At 33.9% G+C, this 26,074-nt stretch overlaps 1 protein-coding gene across 1 annotated transcript in view; it reads right to left on the bottom strand.

The window, feature by feature from the left end:
* Positions 1 to 2,991: 2,991 nt before the first annotated feature.
* The window catches only part of LOC118192212 (cytochrome P450 4c3-like), a 60,086-nt gene continuing 37,003 nt past the window's right edge, over positions 2,992 to 26,074 (bottom strand). Inside the window, exons 8-10 of the mRNA XM_085819693.1 lie at positions 21,638 to 21,704; positions 19,905 to 20,084; positions 2,992 to 3,582 (exon numbers count right to left, since the gene is read on the bottom strand). Coding sequence (XP_085675819.1) covers positions 3,416 to 3,582; positions 19,905 to 20,084; positions 21,638 to 21,704 — 414 coding nt within the window. The 3' untranslated portion in view covers positions 2,992 to 3,415. The remainder of the gene's footprint in view (positions 3,583 to 19,904; positions 20,085 to 21,637; positions 21,705 to 26,074) is intronic.

A 26,074-nucleotide genomic window follows, 5' to 3' on the forward strand; every position in this document is an offset into this window, starting at 1 on the left:
TTTCATATTGTGGAAAACTTAAATAAATTCTTTGTTAGCAAACTAAAGGATTTCAAAGCGAGCAATGGCAACACTGTGCGGAATAAAAAAAAAAAATTATCTTCAGTTCGCGAGACGAAACTGGAAATTCTAAAGATATGCTGTTGTAAATATTTTGTGATTTTGGTATTGAATGAAATTTTATGTGGCGTAAGCGCCAAGAACGTAATATTTAATAAATAAAGTAAACACACAAAACATTAATAACAAAAATATAGAAAGGTGTATTTGTAAAGTCATCTTAGTAAGAAAAAGGAACATTGATATTATGAACTCAGAAAATATTTAAAAAACAGAAAAAGGTATGCCAACACTTAACGCTGCATCGGGAATTTTAAACGTGTACTGCTATGCTGCTTTTAAAAATTTTGTAGTCTTTCTGGTAAATTGCATATGACGAAAGTACGAAGAAAATGATATTAATAATAAAGCTAAAAAGGCAAAAACAATGGGTTATTAAGAGTGAGTGTAACAGCACACTGGTAGATTGCGAGCTCAGTGAGAGCGTAAAAACCTTAACAAACCCTTTTGGGCGAAGGTTAAAATCTGAAACCTATAATATTTTATAGTTTTTTTAAGGTCTACATTCTTTGCAGGAAATTTTAAACTCGAAATGCTTAAATAGCAAAACTAGATAAAGATGCTCTTTTTTGATAAAAATTAGAGGCTGTTTGGGGATTAAAATTCCAATCAAAAAAATTCTTCTCTCTTGCATGTGTATCGAATTAACTATAGAATCTAATAGTTAATTAATACTAATAGTTAATCATCTGATAGTTAATCAAACAAATTCACGAGTATGCGATATTCTTACAAAACACCTGTTAAGTTAACAAACTTAATGAAACAGAAGAAATGAAATCTTGCATTCTCATTAATTTATTGTTTTGGGCTACTAATTATTCGGGGAACTAATCCTATAAATGAAATGTTTCTACAAAAACACATTTACGGAATGTACGACTTGACAGAAACTGCATTTCCTTTTCGAGATATCGCATTTCTTTGTGCATTCACGTCAGCTTTGTGTTACACAAGTGGCGTTCTTTCCCTATGCCATGGTTCTGCCCGAAGGGGATTTTCATAATTTAGCTTACGTGTAACATAAATATTGCATAATTTCCTTTAAGCATTTCTCAGGGAAGGCATCTCACATTTGACAGACAGGCCTCGCATGCTTTTCCTTAATTTAATAAATCAACCAATTTCGATTTCCACCAAGTAGAGTAATGTGAACGACAGGATAAAAGCTATGGTTTAGGTAATTTTTTTTTTTTTTTTTTTGGATTTCTTGTTCTACTGGAAGAAATAATTTGAGGGCTTAAACCCTTCAGCTGCAATTAATCGATAATTGACATCATTCGATATTGAAGGTGATAATGAGTCAGCTTCGCAGAAAGTGATTCATATGAATTTAGTAACTCTGTGAGATTTAACTTCGTGCACCATAACGAATCATCATAAAGTTAACGTTGTTTAAAACTTGGAGGGAGAGGATGGTGCTATAAGGAATGAACTTTGACTCAATAGACGATTGCCTCAATAATACGTTGACTCGATACTGCGAAGCATGGCTGTTAATTTCCTCAAATTTTAGGCCTAGCTCAGTCAGTCTTAATATGAGTTTGCCAGAATATTGCCATACATTTTCTATCCATTTATTTAATTGATCACTTATGACAAAGTATGCAAAAAGTATTTCCTTACGGGAAACGCATGACTTCCTGGAGAATCTAAAGTTGTTTTTTGTTCTAGAAAACTGTTTCGTATTCAAGTTATTCATGAGAAAAATCATTAAAAATCCCACCAGGTGAGCCCATTTGCCGGAATGATTTCCCAAAGAAAAACACTGTTATCACCTCGGCCTCTGGTATTGCTGCCTATACGATACACGCTTTTGGAATAATATGAATAGTTCAAATTTATTTTGTTTCCTTTGAACACAGAAATATCTAAAAGCAACAGGAGTGGAAAAGCGAACGCTTCGTAATACTGATCGTGCCGTTAAACCTTGTTAACTTTGTTGTTGTAAGCGAAATGAATGCAAAAATTTGTATGCACAAAATCGTATTACAGAGGACAAGAAACCGGCTTAAGAAATGTCTATAGTTTAGAACGAAATATGTTCTAATGACCTCTCCAAAGTAGCCAGTCAGCATCATTCGTAAGCACTATTTGTAAACTTCTCCTGCGTTTCTACTGTAAGTAATGTGTCCTACTATTATATAAACCTGCCACTTCACACTCTTCGTTTTCCTGCCAGATTGCAATTTGAGCTTGCGTGCAATTAAGTGAACGTTTGAGATTGTTTATGTCAAAGCATGTTCTGCCTACTGAAAGCCACGTTACTAGTTGTTGGTCTACACTAATTGTTATTATACACGGCGTTGCTTTATTCTTGGTTCAAAATTTTCATTTGTAGGTATGCTTAAACTCAAAATTTATTTGGCATGTAATAATAATCAATTTGTTTAAGGTACCCTGAATAAATATTTTAGTTCAGGGGTTGAAAAACTTTTTTATTAGGAGATTATATTTCTGAAACGCGAAAGTTAGTCCAGCATCCCTTGCTGGGCACGGCGGGCACCCTGTGGCGGCTACAATTATTTAAAAAAAAATATTAAATAAAAAATAAATAACAATAAAAAAATAAATATACAATTATATTAAAATAGAGTAAATTTATGTGAATAATAACGGCTGTTAACTGTTCTTGTTGTTCAACTTAAAAATGTTGTGAACACACAACAATGACAACTATTATATTATGAGTTATTACAAAAGCAATGTTGTATATATCTTTCCTTTATCTTCTAATTTGAAGGGAAGTATATATTCTTTGTTTACATCAAAATCCAAATTCGAATGATTAGAAATATAAATTTAAGAAATAACAAGTAAATTACGACAGAACTCACAAATTTAAAACATAGCACCCTGTGGTTCGCAAAATATACAAAGATGATGGGAGCTGGAAATAACTCACTTTATGCGGAATCAGATGCTAACAGTTATAAACAGATTTTCTAGTCATGAAGTATTATCTGTATGTCACTAAGGTTTAGTTTTTGTCAAACGTTAATTGCACAAATCATATAATTGTTATATTTTTCAATCGATGTTTTGCGTATTACTCCATGCTTTTCTTCTATTCAAAAACACTTCAGTAAGATAAGTTAGGATTTAATAACTAGAAATTTCTTTGCAAAAGACACACAGAAATTTAAATTAAATATCTGCTAACATATTTGTCACGTGATCCTTTTGAAAGAGACTGCTTAAATATTGAAAGCAATTTCAACAAAATTAATAATCAAGTAATTTCAGTCTTAATTTACAAATCAAGTAATTTTAAAAACGATGCGATAGCACTTCGTTAAGTCCTCGTCCGCGACGCCAGCTGAATGCGCAACGGACCTGAATTCGATAAAACAGTTGCAAACTTTGGGCTAATTTTATCTCTCGGATCCAAAGATGTGAATTTAAAGTACCGTAGTAAGTGGCTCAATACAATCTTTAGCTCCATCATAGCAAACCTGCTACCTGAAATAAAAAATAGCGTTTATAATTATTTGAAATTAGATGCGTTGTGAAAAGCATTGCATTATGTTTATAGAAAAATATTAATGACAGAGAAAATTTCACTGTTAAAAATTTTATTTAATTTAATATAGATATAACACATTTCAGTTACTCCAACATGCAAGATGTAACAGGAAAGATAGTCACAACATGAAGGGGTGACAGAACATGAAAAAGATAAAAAAAAAATTTCTTAGTAAAATGCGTGGTGGAATGTTAAATGTGAACGTGCAGACACAGTAACCATAAAGTGTGTGGAAAATGAGGTCTTTTTAATCACGGATCTATACAAGAAATAATGGATACTTGTCCTTAACGATCTTGGTAAGAAAGTGAATGGCTCTGGCACAATTAAAAGAGTGTGATTTGTTGCCAAATGTAAACATCCTCCAAAACGAAATTGACTACTGTAAATGATAAATTGGCACTTCATTCATTATCTATATTACAGAAGTTATTTAATATATGAATATAAAAGGAAATTAAAATTAATTTTTATTTATTATAGTATTTGATAAAATTTTGTCCGCAGTTAATTTAAAATAACACCATAATTCAACAGAACTTATTTAATATATATATTAATTATCGTATTTGATGCAATTATGTTAGCCATTGATTTAAAATAATAACATAATTCAAAAGAACTTTAATGTTCATCATATTTTTATGTACATCATATTTAATTATATAGATTATTTAATATTAATCACATTAATTATTATATTTAATACAATTAGGTAAGCCATTTAATAATAACATAAATCTGTGGTTCCCAGAGTGGTTCCTACGGACTCCCAGTTCTTATCATCGCTGAGGGTTTCTCGGCAAATTAAAATAAATTTGGGGTGCGTGAACAATTTCAAGGGCCCGCTAATATTTTTAATATAAAATAAAATAATTTACTCCCATTTTCATTATAATTCAGCTTAAAATAAATAGTCATAAATAAACTGGAATCAATTTTTACTTCATGAGTAAAATAAACAAATTTTGCCCTTTTTTACTGCTCACAATACGAATAAGCCAAAGAAAAAACGCGGATAACATAGTGCTGAATATTTAAAATATGGCTTTGTTTTAACCAGGATATACTACTTTACTTAAAGTACTATATCCTGGTTAATAAGTGAAATAAATTTCGTCAGATGAATCCTGAAGCTTAAAGAACATTTGACAAAAATGATAAAGATTCCTAAGGGAAGCACCTTCATTTTGACAGCATCTAATACGATAGACAGCATGTTTCTTGCAACATTTCTTTACTGTTTTTAAATTAGGAAGGAGTATTCTACTATTTCATTAATGAACTTACTTTACCAGCTGTAAATGAAGTAATATGCGCCGTCTGCGTACATTAGTATTGATATTATAAGAGGAATTCCACTGAATGATAATACGATACAACGAAAGATTGATGAAATTACTCAGTGCATCAAAAATTCTTTACGTGAATACTTAAATACAACTGAAATCTCTACACAGCTTGACGAGTCAAATTTACCAGGAAAGGAAGCTTAGCTGCAGCTTATGTGGAATTTGCAAAAGAAGGGAAAATATTCTAAGCATTGTTATTTATCAAATATTTGGGAAACTGATATGAAAGGTGAAACAATACTTAATTAAAAAATTTTTTGGTGTAATACCCGTGAGTAATATTCTCTCCATTGCTACAGACTGTGCTCCAGCAATGATCGGATGATATTGAGGTTTTTTAGCATGCCTTACATAAGTGATACCGAATACGTAAATGCAAATTGATAACATTTAGTCGCCAAAAACACTGGTAAATACTTCCATGGTTCATGGTCAATACTTGAATGGTAAGTTATGTGATTATAGTAGCTAATAAAATCAAAAAAAAATACCTTATAATCAAAAGGGATAAAATCAAAAGAAATTTGACAGATTATTCAAATTATTTGTGATTATTATTTATCTGAAAAATGAAGTTTCGGTTAAAATAACATTCCGAATAACGATTATTGGAGAAACTAAACAACAAGAAACAGCGTATTTTACAGAAATTTAACTTTGTCGTTTCGTCTTCTATCAGTAAATTTTCCAGTTCCAGACTTAAAGACCCCATTCCGAATATGAATTCCTGGAATTCCTTGCCAGGGTATTTTAATTTACATTGGTAAATCTGAGACAGCCTTAAAATTTTGCGTTAAAGAGCATGAAACATATGTTAGGAAAAAGGAAACACAGAAATCCTATGTTGCCCAGTACTGTTGGCCAGAAAAATCACACTTTCCATTTTTTTGCAGCCAAAACTATTCAAAACCATCTTCTATTTGTGAGTTAGATTTTCAAGAGGCGTTTTAGATTAAAAAATCTTTCTGTTCTAGTTAATTACCCTAATTCCAATGTACCTTTACCTCTAGCATTTAAAATACTTATGTTTTAGTTTACTTGTTTCGTCAATAGATGGCGTCAGTAGTTGGCAACTTTCCAGTCATTCTTATCTTATCACCATATCCAATCTCGTTCATTTGCACTTAGGCAGCTGAAGAAGATGATTCTGTATTTAAAACATCGAAACTGGTCCTGCAAAATTTACAAACATTATGCTGATTCTTGTTGTTAAATTTCTCCACTGAATGAAGTTTATTTTAATACCGAACACGGAAGTTCATTGGTTATTTAGAAATGTATGCTTCTATCGATTTTATACAACATTCGATGATCGTCTATTCACGTTAATCACCGTATATTCCGCGGTATCAGGCTCATTTTTAATACAAAAAATTAAGATCGAAATTTACGGGTGCGTCATCTGCGCCAGATATAAAAGTGATACATTTAAGAATAAGGTAAAGATGAACGTAAAAAAAAATTAGCTTTACACGTGTCCTAAATTCTGCTTATTTAAAAGAAATGACATACCTTATGAACTTGAAAAATTTCATTTATCGCATAATATGAGAAGTTTATCATAGTCATCATTCATTATATAGTCATATACATCATCGAATTTCGAATTCTGTTTCATCTTCAAAATCATTCTTACTGTGATCCATAAATAACTCATTTTCCGTTCCATCTATATTGTTAGACATGCTACATTTTTTAAATGGAACTTCACATTTAGCAGAATGTGGGTTTATCGCAGTTAAGACTCTCATCACGAAAATCAGAAACCTACTTTTGTGCTCTTACGGACTTATGAATGTTACTCGCAAAAATAGAGCCGAGAGTAAATAATTTTATATCATCACATCAACTTCACGAATCTCATAAGTAAAAAAAAAAAATAAAAAAAAACATGTTTTTGTATTTTAGAGACACAGTTATATTTTCAATAAGTACAAAGTATCAAACATAAATTAAGTATAAAAATATAATTCATTTTTCCATCACCATTTAAAATTCAAGACATCAAAGTTAAATTTGGAATTTTTCTACTATGCACTTAGACTGAGTCATTTCACTTAGTTCGTGGTCAAGTTTTTGTTATGTGAGTGTCCACGGGCACTGTAAGCCTGGAACCACTGACCTATATAAGCGTGCGAAAAATTCTATTTTGTATTAAATATATTGTAAAATTCCACTTATTATTTCATTTAATACAAGTTGGTAACAATTTATTAAAAACATACACAGACGTATCAGAAAATTCATTTTTACTGACTATTTCTGGTAACCAGGGCTCAGGAACTGCTGCTATTAAAACATCAGTTATTGCTTCCTTTGCAGTTGATGGAAGATTGAAAATAGTAAGCATAATGAGTATTTTCCGTCGAAACACATCTATATCGATACAATGCGATTAAGAAAGATACTATTCCAGTTAGGTAGTTTACTGTATTTGAAATGCTACTAGACTTAGGTAGTTACAGAGCTATTTCAGTTAGTTACGATGATATTTAATTTAAGTCGTTACCTGCCTTTGCATTACGCATATTCACAGATAGATAACTTTTACTCACACATGCGCAGATAGGTAGTCCTTTCGTTCTCTGATGCAGGGACGCGCCATATTATTTTTCTCGCCGAGGCTGTTACAGTAGACAAGTACAAAATAATGTTAAATAGTTTAACGAAATGCATCGATTTCTTTCGGTCAAGCATTTAAAATACACATTGGCCCATTTTGAAAAATCTTTTTGCCGTAATTAGTGTCTATGACGCAGAAGCATGTGACATGTGCGATAGTCTCTGTGTCGTTATTGTGAGCCATGAACAGCAGTTGGCAGTCATCTATTCGAACAACTTTTGTAAATATCAAACAATACTTGTGTAGAGACATTAGGTATTTTTTGGAAGCAGGCAAGATGAAAAATGAGCAACCGCCTTCGCCGGGAATCGAACCACGGACCTCTAGAATACCGGCTCAGCATGCAGAACCACTACACCACGAAGGCACGCTAAGAAGGCGGAAGAAATACCTTATATACTCCCCGTTTTAAAGGGCGTCTGGGGTTTTTAGGAGACCCAATCGTCAAATCCTGGGTGAGGAGAATCATCATGCAACATTCTTTCAGTTCGGGCGCCACAGTAGAGACATTAGGTATTTGTTTTGGAAGCAGGTAACAGGAAAGATTAGCTTGAATTTTTGGGTTTCACAGTTCGTCACTCAGTCACGTACAGAAGTTGTTAATTTTATCACGTTCTTGTGGCCAGTCAGTTGGAAATAGTGTCAGTTTGAATGAATACCTCGCCTCAAACCACATTTTTATGAGTATTTTCTTGTTATATACTGCATAGCTGAATACAGTTTCCAAAATATTGTGGATCGATCGTTGTTTTATTCGAAATGGATTAAAAGCTTCAGATTACCGCAGAAGCATATCCACTACTGAGCATACACGCTTTCTCTTGCGTCATCAAGTAAACATTTAAGTTCGTACTGATGAACTCTATTTATTTGAGAAGTAATTTTCAAAATTACTGCTGTTATGTATTATGATATTTAAACTTGTTTTAGCATGTTTTATGAGACTAATAATGAGCCTTGTTGAGTATTATTTTATAATCTAATAACCTGACAGTATGTAAACATTGTGTAGAAGAATTACTAGTATAATGTAAAAAATTAGTTTATAATGATGAAGATTACGTGAAGAGAATGGCTATTCAATAGCGTCACACATAAGACGAAAGTCTCAATTAGACGACAAAGACGTTAATTGCTCCAAAAAGAGCAGTGAAATGAAAATTACAGCAAGTATTCTCTAAAAAAATAAAGATTTTAGCAGGAATTTAAATATTTAGTTAATATTATCAGGTTCAGTGTTTCTCCTTACTTGCTTTGGGAACATTAAATGACCTGACTCGGAACAGGGAGCTTACTAAAGCTATGTTCAATAAATGTGGGAAGTAGACAAGATACACAGGAAGGGTATACGAAACCCTTTATTTTTCTCTCTTTACAATGATTTCCGGACTCCGGAATACAGAGACCAACCACTTGTGGTCTGAACGTAAGAATATAAAAATATTAACTAAATTCTAACTAAATTAACTTTGGATTAATAAACAAGTGTCTACTTGAAGATTGGCCGTATATTAACAGAAAGGCCGTATGTAGTACAGAGAATTGTTAACACTACGATACGTTTAAAATTATCAAGAGGATTAAACCTCTGGCCTTGAAGGCAACCAGCAACCGAGTAAAACTGCTATGGCAAGCGGCCTGCTTCTAATAGCTCCTTCCTTTCTCTTGCTTGGCAAAAAGCCACAACTTAAGTACTTGGCGTTCGCAAGACAAATTTGCATAAATAAGTTAAAGCTTTTAATTCTGGCCGGAAGTAGAAAATAAGAAGTGATAGTAAAGATTTAAAATAAAATAAACGTTAGTAAAACTTAAGATCCTTACATACTTCCCGCCAGAGTTAATTAGTTTGAAACTGAGGTCTAAAACGACTTTGTTGAAAACTTTTAGCTCTAGAATCTAACGCGAGGCCAATCTTTTACAAACATTCCTCACTAGAAACTAGAAATTTAAAAAAAAATTGTTTTTACATTATCAGCTCCATGGACAATTAATTTTCATCTGTACTGCATCTAAACAGGAGCTTTTAGTTGAAATGTGGTTCCTTCCAGAGATCTGGAAGGAAAACTAGTTTAATGAAATGCTACACAATTAAATGGCAAGTAACATGAATATTTATATTTCTCCTAACATTCTTATTTCATTCATGACTTTATTTAATTATCTCTCCCCGTGCTCTCTGACATGTATTGTAAAAGAAACCACCAAACACGAATGTGTTTATGTACAAGTGTTCAACGCTACCGCCTGCAATCAAAACACTAACGTGTTAAAAATTCAACATAACAAGACCTCATAACACACCTTATCTTCATCTCTAAACCCTGAGGTACTATTCTGAAAGTGGCTAACTCTGAAGTGTAGCGTCAGAGAGCCTAACTACATTCATTCAACCTTTAACACATATTCACAATAATTTGGCTCTTTTTACAGTCACACGAATAAGTTAAAATTTTTAGCATTACTGTCACTTTTAACATATCACAGTATTTCTTAAAGTTTAAAATAACAGTTCACATTGTATATAAGGACATATTAAAATGCCGTTAATTTTACGCATTTTAAAACATACATTAGTAGTACATTGTTAACTTCTATTCTTTTCCAAGCAAGTGCCAAATCTTCTACATTGAAATACTACATTTCAAAAGTCTTTCAGACTAAAACTTCTTTCTTGCCAGAATCTTTTAAATAAAATTTTATACAATAACTTTTACAATATTCAAGTATTTACACATTCCTATTATACATTAATTTTAATTTTACTTACGAGTAATTGAAAAACGTAATACCAAAATAGGTAACAACTCATTTCTCGCCTTTTTGGCGATAAAGGTAGACCTCACATGAGGTAAAACGTCTTGAATTCTGCCACTTGCAGTAAGAATGAAAGATTAACTTAAGGTTGCAAAGTAACGTAAAGTTTTACTTATCTTTGTGATATTCGGACATTCTTTTTCTGCCCAGTCCTGGAAGGTAGCAAAGACTAGCGTTTGGTTTATCTTCCTTCTTGTGCGAGTTCGCCCTCTATGAGCTTTCTTTTCCTTCCAGTTCGGTCACCCTTGAAGACCTTCTTTTTCGCCTCTGCCTGTGGTCTTGGCCGTTTGATGGCAGCTGGTCTTGGCGGAACCGGGAAACTTCTTTCGTGTTCCTGCTTGGATCTCGTTGCTAAACGTTCAAATTTTCCTTATTTCTTTGCCTCCGCAGCTGGTGTTCCTTCCTCAATTCGTCGACATTTGCTGCGTAGACTCCTGTCCAATGGGTAGATCTTCCGTTTGGGAGCCGGGTTATAGTTGCCGTTATTTCTCCTGGCTCTCTTTGCATTCGTCGTAATTCTCCCTTCTTCATTCTGGGGATGGTCGTGCGCTCTCTTTTCTGGTCGGTGGAAAGGCTTCTTTTTCTTGTTATCTTCAATTTTCCAACGGGGAAACTTTCTTTTCAATTCCTCCTGCCTCCTAATGGCTTGCCCTTGTGATTGTCGTTGTTCCACCTCTGGAGCTTGTGCCTGCCGTGCCGGATCCTGCAAAAGATCTTTAAATATTTGCATTTTATTACGGTCATAGAATGGTTTTATCTGGTCAATGTTTGCGGAGCATGTTTCACCATTCCTGGCTTTTAATACCACTACAGCCTGAGTTATTTTTTCTATGACATATGGTCCTTCAAATCGTCGAAAAAATTTGGCGGTTTTATCTTCTGGTGCTGAAGAAAGTGAATGCTTAATTTTTAATACTTCATCTCCTATTTTATAAGTTACTCCCCGTCGCTTCAAATCGTAATAAAGTTTCTGTTTTCTCTGTGCTACTTCAGTGTTCTTTTTTCCTTCTTTAATTAATTTTTCTATATCATCCATTTTAAATTCTGTGGCTCTTTGTTGAACATAAAATAATTTATCTAACAGCGTTATAATCTTTCTGCCTAAAAATAACTCAGCAGGAGTTTTGCCCGTTGTATCATATTTTGCGGTCCTAAGGGCGAAAGCTAATTCATTGACATAGTTATCCCAGCTTTTATGAAAATTTTTAACATAACTACGGATAATTTTCACTATATTTCTATTGACCCGTTCCGCTATATTTGATTGCGGCTGATACGGGACCATTTTTAAATGACGTATGCCCAGTTTTTGGCACATGTCTTCAAATATATTACTTACAAATTCAGGACCATTATCCGATATAACTTTTAGGGGCGCCCCATATTTTAAAATATATTTATTTCAAATAGAATCAGTAACTAATTTCGCGGAGGCTCGTTTTAAGGGAACAATTTCGGTCCACTTACTAAAATGATCAACCATAACAAGGAGATACCGACGTTTATTTAACTGACTTTTTGGGAAAGGGCCCAGTAAATCGATGCCAATTATTTCATTTGGAAATTCGGATTTAATGCTATTTAGAAACCCGGCCGGGCGGAAATTAATATAATTAACTGCTTGACATGTTGGGCAGGACTGGACATACGCCCTTGTTAACTTTTGCAGTTAAGGAAAATAGACTGCTTCGCGTACGCGTTGGATAGTTTTTCGAATACCAGCATGAGAAGCTAAAGGGCAGTCGTGTAACTCCTGCAGGATATTTAATCTAAGACTAGCTGGGATAACAGGTCGAAATTCGTTGTTGGAATTTGTAGTTTTTGTATAAAATAATAGACCATCTATTAGTTCGTAATGGGCCGCCCTATTTCTTATCGCCACAATATCTTGGTGGCTAAAATTTTCAGGATCCTTTAAATACTCATAAATGTTTCTAAACTCAGGATCCTTACCCAGTTCGGTTATTACAGTTTCTCGGGAATTTATTGTACATGCTGTGAGCATTGCCACCTTTACAGTATTACCTTCTTCATCTATTTTTATTCTGGATAGGGCATCTGCTACGATATTTTCCTTTCCGGGGGTGTGATTGATTACCAGATTATATTCTTGTAACTTGAGTGCCCATCTTATTAACCTTGGGGATAAGTTTTTCCCTGAGTACAATCTAGTTACCGCCGCATGATCAGAATACACTGTTATTGGCGCCCTTCCAAAATAGACTCGGAGCTTTTGTACTGCTAACAGAACTGCAAGTGCCTCTCTCTCAGTCGCGGAATAATTTCTTTGTGTTTGATTTAAAGTTCGACTAAAAAATGCCACGGGCTGCTGATTTTGCAAAAGTATCGCTCCTACCGCATAATCCGAAGCATCCGCTGAAATTTCTAAATTCTCATCCTTTTCAGGAAATTTCAAAACAGGGGCTTGCGTTAATGCTTGCTTTTATTTTTCGAAAGCACTATTGGCTTCGGCCGTCCACGAGAATCTTGCGTTTTTCCTTTTTAATTTTAACAATGGTTCAGCAATAGCTGCAAAATCTTTTTTAAAGGACCTATAACATGAACAAAGTCCTAGAAAGAAGAGTGCTTCTTCGCCGTATTTGGCGGCGGATACCTTTGCACAGCGATTATTTTTGATTCGTCTGTCTCGATTCCTTTCTGAGATATTTTGTAACCTAAGTATTTTAATTCAGGGGCTGCAAATTTGCACTTTTCGACATTAACTTTTAGACCGGCCTCATTTAATAATGAAAACACCTGTCTTAAATCCTGTACATGTTGGTCCAGATTATCACTAGTAATAATTATATCGTCTAAATAGATAAATGTGGACTTTCCACGAACAGGCCTTAGCACAATGTCCATACATCGCTGAAATGTTGCTGGTGCCCCTGAAAGGCCAAACGGCATACGCAGGAATGCATAAGTGCCAGACTTGGTTATAAAAGCAATCTTAGGCACATCTTCCGGTCTAACCCCTATTTGAAAATAACCAGTCGTTAAGTCTAAAGTCGTCATGTATTTGGTAGAAGTTATGTTCCTTAGAATTTCTTCAATAATAGGTAACGGATATACCGGATATTTAGTTATGGAGTTTAATTTACGATAGTCAATCGCAAAACGCCACCTTTTTGGATGTGTTAATGGATAGTCATTGTTTTTCGTACATAAAACCACCGGTCTAGCATAACTACTTGAGATGGGCGTTATGATCTTTTTACGTAGCATATCGCTAATGTGCCATTCTATAATTTTTTCTTTATTATTATCATACCGGTATGCTTTGTGGCGAACTGGCAGTGAATCTCCGGTGTCGATACTATGGTTAGTAACTTGAGTAAATCCTGGAATATCACTAAATAACGAAGCAAATTCACTTACCACTTGCCGAATTTTTTGTTGCGCTTCCTTAGGTAGGTGGTCAAGGATTAACATTGGTGGTTCTGTTTATTCTTCGCGAACTGGTTTCATCGTCAGCTTAAGGGACGCTTCGTTAAAATCCAGCGTTGCTTCTGCCTCTGAAGGAAAATCTATCCCTAAGATGATATGTGCTTGCAAATTCTTTACTATAAAAAACATAATCTTTACTTGTTCGTCCTTGATGCGAACGTATAGCAGTAATTTACCTATGCACTTGCATCTTTTTCCTTGCGCAGCTAACACTGTCGTATTATCCGAATTATATATGCGGTATTTCCGAAAATACTTCCTAAAAAAATCTTCTGCCACACAGGAACACTGCGCGCCTGTATCCGGGAGTGCGGTGGCTGGGATGTTATTCACCAACACTTCAATCTTTGGAAGAGTCAAATGTTTCACCATCACTGTATTTAACTTGAAGGAAAAGGGGTTTTCTTGGCATTCGGATTTCCGCACCCTCCCGTCAGCAGAAATCCGTTTTAGTTTAAATCTTGTTTTATCCTTTCCATGCTTTACTTCTCACTGGCCTTCAGACTTTTTTCCTGGATTACTATTCAACTTTCGACGTTCGCCGGTATTTTTTGGAAACTCGGGTTTCCTTGCCCACTGATTCGCTTTGCTTCCGTAGCCGTGTTCTTGACTTTGCTGTGGTCTTGGCGCACCAAATTGGTTTCGTTGTTCATACTGGCGTCTTCTTTCAATGTCCGCCGTTCTTCTACTTTCAAACTGGATTGCTAGCTCAAATAACTTTTCCAGTGTAGTCGGATTCCTTAATTCAATAAAGTCTTGTACTTGTGGAAGTAACCTCGGCAAAATCACTTGAATTATCTCAGGATCCGGACGGTTTCCATACAAGAGTTTGAAGACGTGAATTTTTCTTAAAATAAAGCTTGAGAGATTTTCAATTCGCTTCTGGTATATGCTGAAAAGTTCCGTTTCTAATTTCGCACGATCCTTTTTCGACAGGGAAGGCTTTTACTAAGGCAGTCTTGAAATTTTCGTAAGTATAGGTGGGACTTCCCGCTTGACCCAAGAGACTTCTGCCTATACATTTGAACCAATTAAGCGCTTGGCCCCTCAAACCGCTTGTAGCTAAGGTGACTTTCTGGAACTCATGCACGGGATACATCATGAAGTGGTCCTCGAATTTTTCCAAAAAAACTGGTTACCGGTTAGTTTCCATTAAATGTTGCTTCTGGTTTCATCGATGCGCGCATGGCCTGGACGATGTAACCAAATCCTTCCAGGGCGGCAGCTGGTATTTCTGGATTCTGAGCCGTTTCTCCAGGCAGCACAGGTTCTTCTTGAAACTCGGCCATGGTTATTCTTCTTCGTCGGGCGCCACTATCAGGTTCAGTGTTTCTCCTTACTTGCTTTGGGAACATTAAATGACCTGACTCGGAACAGGGAGCTTACTAAAGCTATGTTCAATAAATGTGGGAAGTAGACAAGATACACAGGAAGGGTATACGAAACCCTTTATTTTTCTCTCTTTACAATGATTTCCGGACTCCGGAATACAGAGACCAACCACTTGTGGTCTGAACGTAAGAATATAAAAATATTAACTAAATTCTAACTAAACTAACTTTGGATTAATAAACAAGTGTCTACTTGAAGATTGGCCGTATATTAACAGAAAGGCCGTATGTAGTACAGAGAATTGTTAACACTACGATACGTTTAAAATTATCAAGAGGATTAAACCTCTGGCCTTGAAGGCAACCAGCAACCGAGTAAAACTGCTATGGCTAGCGGCCTGCTTTTAATAGCTCCTTCCTCTCTCTTGCTTTGCAAAATGCCACAACTTAAGTACTTGGCGTTCGCAAGACAAATTTGCATAAATAAGTTAAAGCTTTTAATTCTGGCCGGAAGTAGAAAATAAGAAGTGATAGTAAAGATTGAAAATAAAATAAACGTTAGTAAAACTTAAGTTCCTTACAATATATTAATTCCTCAACAGTTTTATCTTTTTATTCTGCTGCATCAAAAAAGCATCAATTATTTGAAACCAGGAACAGAGATGAAGAAGTGCTATCTACAAGAAATGTTTTCTTTGTGTTGTCCTACGTAACGTGAATAAAAGCAAGTTCATAATCTAACTAAGTCCAAAGTTTAGAGTCATTAAGCTCACAACAGATATAACGTTGTTGAATATTCTGCATCTGTAATTTCAGCTCCAACAACAGTACAATAAGGTCTGACCATGTACAACGATTTTTTCAACAAGAAAGAAATATGCCACCCAAATAGGGTAATGGTTAGCGACTCTAATTACCGTACCGAAGGGAGCGGGTTCGAATTCTGGAGAAGACATGGATGTTTGTAAATGTATAGTATATTTGTGGCATGGGGACACTCTAAATATATAGCGAGCCGAAAGTACTCTCTTGTGTTTTGGTGGTAGGAGTGGGAGACCCTCGGAACCACTCCTGATATGCGTTACCTCAAAAATGGAGTGAAACTGGGCAAAATCGAGCTGTCACCAATGCCCAAGGCTCTTTCCAACGACAAGCGTAATCGTGTACTAGTTGCCATAATGAATTTCATGGGCATGTTCAGAGGAGGTTAGACAAGTGTCATTAATCACAAAAAAACGACAAAATTTCACACATACTCTTTGCTGTTTGCAGTCGGGCATTCCCCAAAAAATAGACCGCTGCATGCAGGAGCAGATATAAATCAGCATGTCCATAATTACAAATGGGTCACTTGCAGTGCTCCCGTTCCGTTAATGTGTGGGTTCCCTGATGGTATAATTCTGAATTGCACAGTTGTATCGCAACCAAAGGAGGGGTTTCGAGTAGAGATGAACGATCCGCTCCGGAACCGATTCAAAAAATTAATTCACTTTGGAGAACAAATGATAAACGCTCCGGTGAAAATGGAACGGGAATTTTTTAACAGTTCACCGAGAACTTTTGTTATGAAGCGTACCAAAACTTTGATTCCTCTTAATGTAAAGAATAGCAGTCTTTCCTTTACTATATACCAGAAACGTCTTGGGCTATTTTTTATGTGTGTACGTGTATTATGTGTGTATACATGTTTGCTTTTGGCTTGCTTGTGTTCCATATAGTATATAAGAAACAAAACATTAAATAAACCGACGCATTTCAGCGAAAATAATCAAATTTGTTCGTTAATGGATGTAATTTTCCCCCATCTAGCAGCGCGAGGATCTGTTTAAAATATGTAGATTATACGAACTAGTTTCTCTGATTCCAAGCTGTCAGCGTTCAGGCGCTCATATAGTAATTGAAGATCTGGGTCCTTCGGAATCCTGGTTATTCGCACTTTCATTCCTCCTGCTCTAATTTCGGATCTCATTCAGATCGAGTCTTCATTATTCGCTGTTTCCAATATGGCTCCTGCAGAGTCTTGATAAATTGTTGTTTTCGCTTCCTCGGAGCTGTTCCTTTGAGAATTTTTTCGATTCTTAGAATACTGCGTTATAGTATAGCTTTGTATATTAGGTATTTCCTTTTTAAAACAAGATTACTGATATATTTATGTAAAATAATAAATTATATTTTTATTTATTTACTTATTTTACTAAATTCTTATAATTAAGAGCTGCGGACTCTCTTTAATCTTCTTTAGAATTAGTAACTATTTATAAACATAAAATTTTCCATCTAATGCATTTTTCAATGTTGCAGAACAAAATGTGGATCCTACTGAATATATGAAACTCGAGCGATATTTTGTCACATCAGATAAAAAAAAGGAAAATTCCGGCGTTGTCAGCTGACAATTTCCTGTTCTTTGAGATCTGCCTCCAATCTAAAAATGTATTTTTAGACTGTGTTTTGTAGTAGTAACAAAATATCAATTATAGTAATAAAATAAGGTAATCTTTAACAAAAGTGAATTCAGTTTTCATTATTTTTTAACTTTCAGTATTTTTTGATTCCAGAATTTTGTTGTTATTCTATGTAAAAAGGTTTTTAGGTAATCTCAAAAGTACAGTTGAAAGTAATCAGTCCAGGGAGTGAGCGGTTTTGTTAATTCCAGGGATCCCATTCCTTGTTTAATTCTTTCTGCTTTTTCTCCATGGCGTTTTTTCAGTAATTTTATTTTCCTTAAAATGAGAAAACAAATTAAAGTAATGCTTCTATTGTGCATTCAAATAAATGTACGGTACGGATTAACAAACCTTGTTTTGATAGGAATGACAAATCTAAGCTTATATTTTCATACTTATGCAGATTCTCTAAATGCTCTCAATAATTCATTAATGTAGAGAAGCTTTCAAACAACCTTCTTCGCATTTAATGTGATTCAGCTCACTTCGAAATTTCTGCACGTTGCGCAAATGTTTTCTAAGTTGCACCCACGGAGTATTAAAGTTCATACTCCGTGGTTCTACCCTATTTTTCAAACTTTTTTCGCAGTACATGCAAAGCACATGCTCTTCCGAAGATATGGCATACTCATTCAATCACTACCAAAACATAGAACTGTCAGATAGTCAATATTTAAAAACGCGAAAGGACCATCGCATCACGTAACAGAAGACAACGCCAACAATCTGATGTCACCGAGAACTCTAATTTAATTGGCTAGTTACATCATGTTACAGCGCGGAGTCTAGCTTCTCGTTTCACCAGTTTTCAGACCAGTGGTCAAGACCGCCAAATACTTGTAAGTTCAGTTCATACCAACCAGTTCATCTTTGCACACCGTTCGTTATCCATGCCTGTTCCGAACGCATTCATTAAGGTTATTGCTAGTAAGCGGTGAATCGTTAAAAAGAACTGATTCACTCCAGTGAACGAAAGGCTCCGATCTGATCCCTTAAAAGTGCGGCTTTATCCACCTCTAGTTTCGGGTAATGAAGATCGAAGTACTACTCTTATACAGCTGAATCTTTGACAGCTTTTTTTAATCTTGTATTTCGCAGTACTCAATTGTATTTGTATTTTATTTTTCAAATTCTTTAAACTATATGGTAAAAGCTTCATATAAATTTGATTTACTTTTTTCACAAGGAACATATCATATTTCATATAATACTAATAGTAAGTTGTAGAGGAAATTCAATGATAAAGTATTTTCAAAGTGATTGCTTTAAGTGCGGCAAACTCTGCTAAATTTAAAGTAGCAGAAAGTACTATTGGAGAAAACTTGGTAATTGTTAAAGTGCCTCTTTCTATTGCGATACCGATGTGAACTTATGCATCATGCATCCGAACATATGCTTAAAGAAATTTAAATATCTGGGCGATCAAATATGAAGGAGCCTTATTGGATGAGCGTCAAAAAGGGTACTTTTGTGTGATTGGGCAACTGGGGCTGTGAGGTTGGGTTACTTAACGTAAGGAAACCAAATTGGCCAGATTATCCCGTAAGAATTTGCCCATGTTTATTGAGCGTCACATAGTAATACAGTTCCTTATCCTCGAAAATTTGAAAGCAGGAAAAATTTTCTGGAGATTGAAAACCCAGTTAGGGAAAGTTACAATTCGTGGTGAAGAATGATGGTGTGGTGAAGCATTAGACCGTAAATGTTTTGCAAAAAATACTTACTTACATTTAGCTCGTATTTTTTAATTGCTTGAAACTCGTTCTGAAGTAGAGAGGGCTTCCTTGTATAAAATCCTAACTTTTGATATGACGAGTGCATCATTACATCCCAGAATTAAAGCATGCAAAATATGAAGTGGAAGAAGAGCGGACAGAAACGGAGTGGACGCGAAAATGGAGAAGAGTGCGTTTGGCTTACATAAAACCTCCTTGTGAGCCAAATTCAGTTCTCTGCCGTGGAATGTATTACCCACAATTATTGGGGTGCTGGAGTTTCCCATGTTTTGAACCTTTTAATGAAATAATTTGCGAGAAAGTAGTTAGATATCAGTCTGGCTTCATTCACCGAGAACAGAATGGGAAACTATTAAAACGTTGGGAAAACTGTATCGTAAAATGAAGGCACTACGTAAAAAATAATTTACAGAAATATTGTTTTTCTCTATGATATGTATTTTGTTAAATATGCTCTTTCGACTCTACATAAAATTAAGAATCAGCAACAGTAATTAAAATTTACCTATGCAGTTTCTTTCACCCATAGAAAAAGGAAGATAAGAATACGGATGTCTTGTACTACAATTCTCAGGAGAAAATCTTTCTGGATCAAAAACCTCTGGATTTGGAAAACTTTCAGGATTTCTGTGCAGCATGTATGGAAATATTACGCATGTGACATCTTTTGGAATAATATAGTTGCCTGAAAAGAGAAATGCATTTCAAATGAAATCCTGAGATTTTAAACAATTAATTGAACTACTACAATTATAAGAGTTTTAAATGCCTAATTGAAGGCTACTCAATTTTACCTACATTCGGTTGCTTCTGAGGTTAATCTATACTGAGATATATATATATATCTTAGAAGGCTTAAAAATCCCTATCAGGCCTTTATTTTCGCAATGGTTGGTTGTAGTCATATACTTCCAATTACAAAGTGTTTTAAATAAAGTAATATTTATGTCAAATTTTAAAAAATCATTTTGAACAAATAACGAAATCCAATTTTTAATGCCTTCTCCCGGGAAACTTTTATGCTCGTTAAGAAAATGATAAAATCATAAGAAGTTTGAAACCCGTATGACAAAAATTGACCGGAATATTTAATTTCAAATTTTGCAATATTTAATGTCATTTCCAATTTTCCTTGAAGGATCGGTTTACTGTGTTTGAATAGATCGACCTGCAAAACGTTAATTCAATAGGTCAAATTATGTGTTATCCACAACAGATTTTTTTTAATAGTGCTTTTATTTACGTACGGTTAAGTCGTCAAATAATTCATATATATTTATATATATATATATATATAACATTTTGCTTTCAAATTACTTCAAAACATCTTTCAATATATAACTTACCAATATGGATTCACTCTTTTAAAATAATTCGACTTTAATTAAACTTAGGAGATAATATAATCAATTAATCAATACTGTTTAGGAAATAAATTATATATATATATATATATAAAGAAATATATATATATAAAGAAAAAATTTAGAACCAGTTTTTCATAAAGACCAAAAATTGAAATTCAAATAAACAAGCAAATAAATAAACAAATTAAAAAAAAATCTTATATATGTACAATTAGAATTTTTTAAATGTTAAAAAAAAACAAAAATAAACTAAAAGAAGAAAAATCAAAATAGAACATAAATAAAGAGGAATTCAATTAACTCCGATATAATGTCGTCATGAGTTCATGAGTAGAATACATCGAAATCAATTACAATACTCTTCCATAAGAAACTCTTTGCTTTTCTAGATCTACTAAAGGGTGTGTAGTAAAAAGCAAATTTAAATTAAATTTTAAATGAAATTGAATTACAAATAAATGATTAATTATTGCTGCGAACTAATCTACAATATTATTTAAATATATATATATATTGGTATATTACCGATTGGAATAAAGATGGGAGGTACCACAGCTAGATGCCATAAAAGACCCATATGCAAAATTTCATCGTTCTACGGCTAATCATTTTGTAGTTATTCTAGATACATACGTACTAACGTACGTACAGATATCTCAAAAAATTCTCCTTTGAATCCATTTTACAATATGTTTATGAATCTGCCCATACATTCATACACTACATAAAAAGTAATCAAAATGGATTTGGGATGCGTCAAAATAGATATTCAAGTTGAAATCTGACAACAGAAAGTTTCCTCGATTACAATACTTTCTTTACTTCGTACAATTAATTAATAATATTATCAAACAATGAACTAAATACCCACCTATTTCCTTATTTTCTTTAAATTTCAGTGGAAAGATAGGTACTGGAGGATAAAGTCTCAGAACTTCCTGAAAAATAATTCGGTACGCTGGTAAAAGACGAGCAAATATTTACATATATATATTCAAAAAACTCAAAGACTTTGTTTATATTTCATGAAGAAGCTTCAAATTAATAATTCAAATTAATAATTTTGCATTCAAATTAATAATTAATTTCTAATTATTTTCATTTGCAGACTGTTTATTATTGGGAGAGCTCCACTTGCTAAAATCATTGAAAACTAGCCCTTCCCTACCAATGAGCCGCGAAATAGTAACCGCAAAGTGCTAACTATGGGGCGACGGTACTGGAGGTTTGGTCTAAATCTGCTCAGTGAATAGTTTGATATGAACTATATTTCATGGAAAAATATGTCAATTTAAGTACTGATCCCACGACTGCAATAGTAGGAATCAAATCAAAGTTTTATTCAGTCAGATTTAATAATTTAGCTCATTTCAATCACAGATGCGATATAAAAATTATGTGAAATCTCATACACTAAGGGAGTATGGATAAGGAATTTCCATTCCATTTGCTTAATTTATTTCATATTTATGACTGCATAAGAAGATTTCTCTAAAACTTAAATCTAGCTGGAATGTTTATGCATTATAAAATAGCACTGTTTGGCACAAAGACCTTTTTAATTTAATATCTACTATGAAAGAAAAGAAATTAACCACTTTAATAAAATATCTGATGGGGTATGACATGACTTCCTAGTACGACCTATTACATTATGCATATTTTTAATTGCACTTCATTTAATATTAATTCCTCGAATTTCATTAGAAATATATTTCTAATTCAATCAATTCATTTCTCACTTCGCGGCAAGGAAAAAAATGCATAAAAAATGCATAAAAAATCAGTGTTTATTAAAAACTGTAAAGTACAGAAAAACCTAAAACACCAAATAGAGTAATATAACTAAGAACAACATAATTCAATCACTTTTGTAGGAAACAAAAGTGCACAATTTCCAACACATAAGAATAAACAAACTGGACTTACCCAGCCAGGTTACAGAGTGGCAATATATATATATGAGCTGTCAAATGGCTTAGAAAACTCAATACGAACTAACTTAAGTAATGAAAGATACTTTAATGAAGACGAATAAACACTGATAACATTTAAGAAATTTAACATTTACAACAAAAAGTAATTATTCGTCAAGAACACCTTAGTCTCTAACAGAACAGTCGTCTCTGCTTCTGCATAGATCAACCGTCTATGTCTAAACTGCGCTCTTTTTTTTTAATATTTTATTCCCGTTGCCAGATCTAAGAATGCATTCCTAATAACTCTAAATACAATCAAACAATATATATTACTCTGATTTATTGTCTTGGGAGCTTGCGAGCGCGTAATAGAAAGAATGACGTCATGGCTGGACTACAATGCTGAGCGCTTGTTATGTTGGCTTAAAGCTCCCAGTGCCACCATATACATGGTACCTTTGGGTGAGGAAGGTTGCAGTTAAAAAAAGGAGTCAACTAGATTTTAACCAATTTCATCTACAAGATTTCAGCATTTTTCGGCTATTCGTTTTTGAGTTATATGATATACATACGTATATGTGTACGAAAAAATTACTTCTGAATCCCTTTCAAATCTAGTTTTCAATAAAATTTAAATAAGGCGTCCTTTATTCTGCCTATACGTTCAGATATCATTCAAAAGCATAGTAAAAATGGTTTCGACAACGTTAAAATGGATATTTTTGTTTGTACATGGTAACCGAAAGTTTTTGCCATTAAAATACTTCCTTTACTTCTCGCAAGGAAGTAAAACGGTCGTTTTACATTGTGTCGTAATATTATATACGCTTGTGAGGGGCGCCATGACATGAAAAGGGTTAGAAAAGCATTGCTGTAAAACAAACAAACTTTTAAAAAACTAGAAAGGTAATGATTTGACAGAAGGATTAACCAATTCTGCTGCTGCACAAATAAAGATTTGGCAGAAAGTATTCAACGCTATTGGATCGAATAAATTTCAGAATTTATGTCTTCTTGCCTTTCATTATATTTGCAACGTGTGGAAAATAGTTCTTTTGATTTCTTCCCGATTCTGTAAAAACTCACGCGCTCCATGTTTTCGCCATTAGGTCTTTTTGAAGCAGGAGACGTAGAAAATCTGCTGTGTCCCCTCTAGGACTCGAACCCTGAACCTCTCGAATACACGTCGAGTATGCCTCCAATTACACCACGAAGGTATGCGGAAAGGAAGAAGAAAATGCCTTATAATACATAAGACAACTTTTTTTTTTTTTTTTTTTTTTTTTTTTTTGTCGCGACAAATGCTTTTGATCTGAATGTATTATTAATAACAATTCCAATTTGTAAACACAACATGTCAGGCTCATAATAATTAAGTCTTTTTGCGCATGTGTAATATACATAGATGGGAGTTTTCTTTAGAAGTTCAACCCTAAAGATTTCCTCTTTAAAAAGATAGTCATCCTGTGCTTTGCTACAATTTCGCTACAATTTCAAAACTAAATTTTCACATCTTTGGCCATTTCTGTTGTAATTCGAATTCCTGTTTATAGCGAAAAATTTTCTTTATCATATTTCAATATAAATATTAAGTTTGACAGCTCTCGAATCCATTTCAAAGATGTTTTTGCATGGCATCTGCGCGTGCGGACAGATTAAAGAAACAAAACATTAAGACAAATGCTTTTGATCTGAATGTATTATTAATAACAATTCCAATTTGTAAACACAACAGGTCAGGCTCATAATAATTAAGTCTTTTTGCGCATGTGTAATATACATAGATGGGAGTTTTCTTTAGAAGTTCAACCCTAAAGATTTCCTCTTTAAAAAGATAGTCATCCTGTGCTTTGCTACAATTTCGCTACAATTTCAAAACTAAATTTTCACATCTTTGGCCATTTCTGTTGTAATTCGAATTCCTGTTTATAGCGAAAATTTTTCTTTATCATATTTCAATATAAATATTAAGTTTGACAGCTCTCGAATCCATTTCAAAGATGTTTTTGCATGGCATCTGCGCGTGCGGACAGATTAAAGAAACAAAACATTAAGACAAATGCTTTTGATCTGAATGTATTATTAATAACAATTCCAATTTGTAAACACAACATGTCAGACTCATAATAATTAAGTCTTTTTGCGCATGTGTAATATACATAGATGGGAGTTTTCTTTAGAAGTTCAACCCTAAAGATTTCCTCTTTAAAAAGATAGTCATCCTGTGCTTTGCTACAATTTCGCTACAATTTCAAAACTAAATTTTCACATCTTTGGCCATTTCTGTTGTAATTCGAATCCCTGTTTATAGCGAAAAATTTTCTTTATCATATTTCAATATAAATATTAAGTTTGACAGCTCTCGAATCCATTTCAAAGATGTTTTTGCATGGCATCTGCGCGTGCGGACAGATTAAAGAAACAAAACATTAAGACAAATGCTTTTGATCTGAATGTATTATTAATAACAATTCCAATTTGTAAACACAACATGTCAGACTCATAATAATTAAGTCTTTTTGCGCATGTGTAATATACATAGATGGGAGTTTTCTTTAGAAGTTCAACCCTAAAGATTTCCTCTTTAAAAAGATAGTCATCCTGTGCTTTGCTACAATTTCGCTACAATTTCAAAACTAAATTTTCACATCTTTGGCCATTTCTGTTGTAATTCGAATTCCTGTTTATAGCGAAAATTTTTCTTTATCATATTTCAATATAAATATTAAGTTTGACAGCTCTCGAATCCATTTCAAAGATGTTTTTGCATGGCATCTGCGCGTGCGGACAGATTAAAGAATTCTTCTTCCAAAACGGATTGAAAAATGGATTTAAAATGGATTCGGAAGAGATATTTTGTGACGTCTGTACATGCGTACATAGATATGTATCTTGCACAACTCAAAAACCAGTAGCCGTAGAACATTGGACTTTTGTATAGGTTCCATTTGCGCATAACTATGACATTTAGTTATGCGCCTCAATTTGTCATCGTAATTGACCGCTCAAGATATGTATATAAATACATATACACATATGTATACATATTCCCGCTCTGTAATCCGGCTCAGGGAGCTCTGGTTTATATACTTATATGTTGGTAAATTGTGGATTTTTTTGCTTTAAATGTGATTAAATTATGTTGTTGTGCTGTTCCGGTAAAGGATTTTATGCCTTTAGTTAATCTTCAAGCAGTAGCTGTAGAATTATCAACAATTTAAAAGTGGCTCTAGGCCTAACGAGGCGGTCATTTGTTTATATTTGAAACTCTTAGTGGAATAATGAATAAAGTCAGTCTGTGCACCAGTTTGTGTGTCTTTTGGCCGTTTGGGATGAAAAGTCAGCTTTTACTTTTGTGCACTGAAAAATCGCTCTCACAACCCGCTGGA

This window comes from Stegodyphus dumicola, chromosome 6 (assembly GCF_044657685.1).
Source record: "Stegodyphus dumicola isolate Sdum_Otavi_A_Nest chromosome 6, ASM4465768v1".
Lineage (NCBI taxonomy): Eukaryota > Metazoa > Arthropoda > Arachnida > Araneae > Eresidae > Stegodyphus > Stegodyphus dumicola.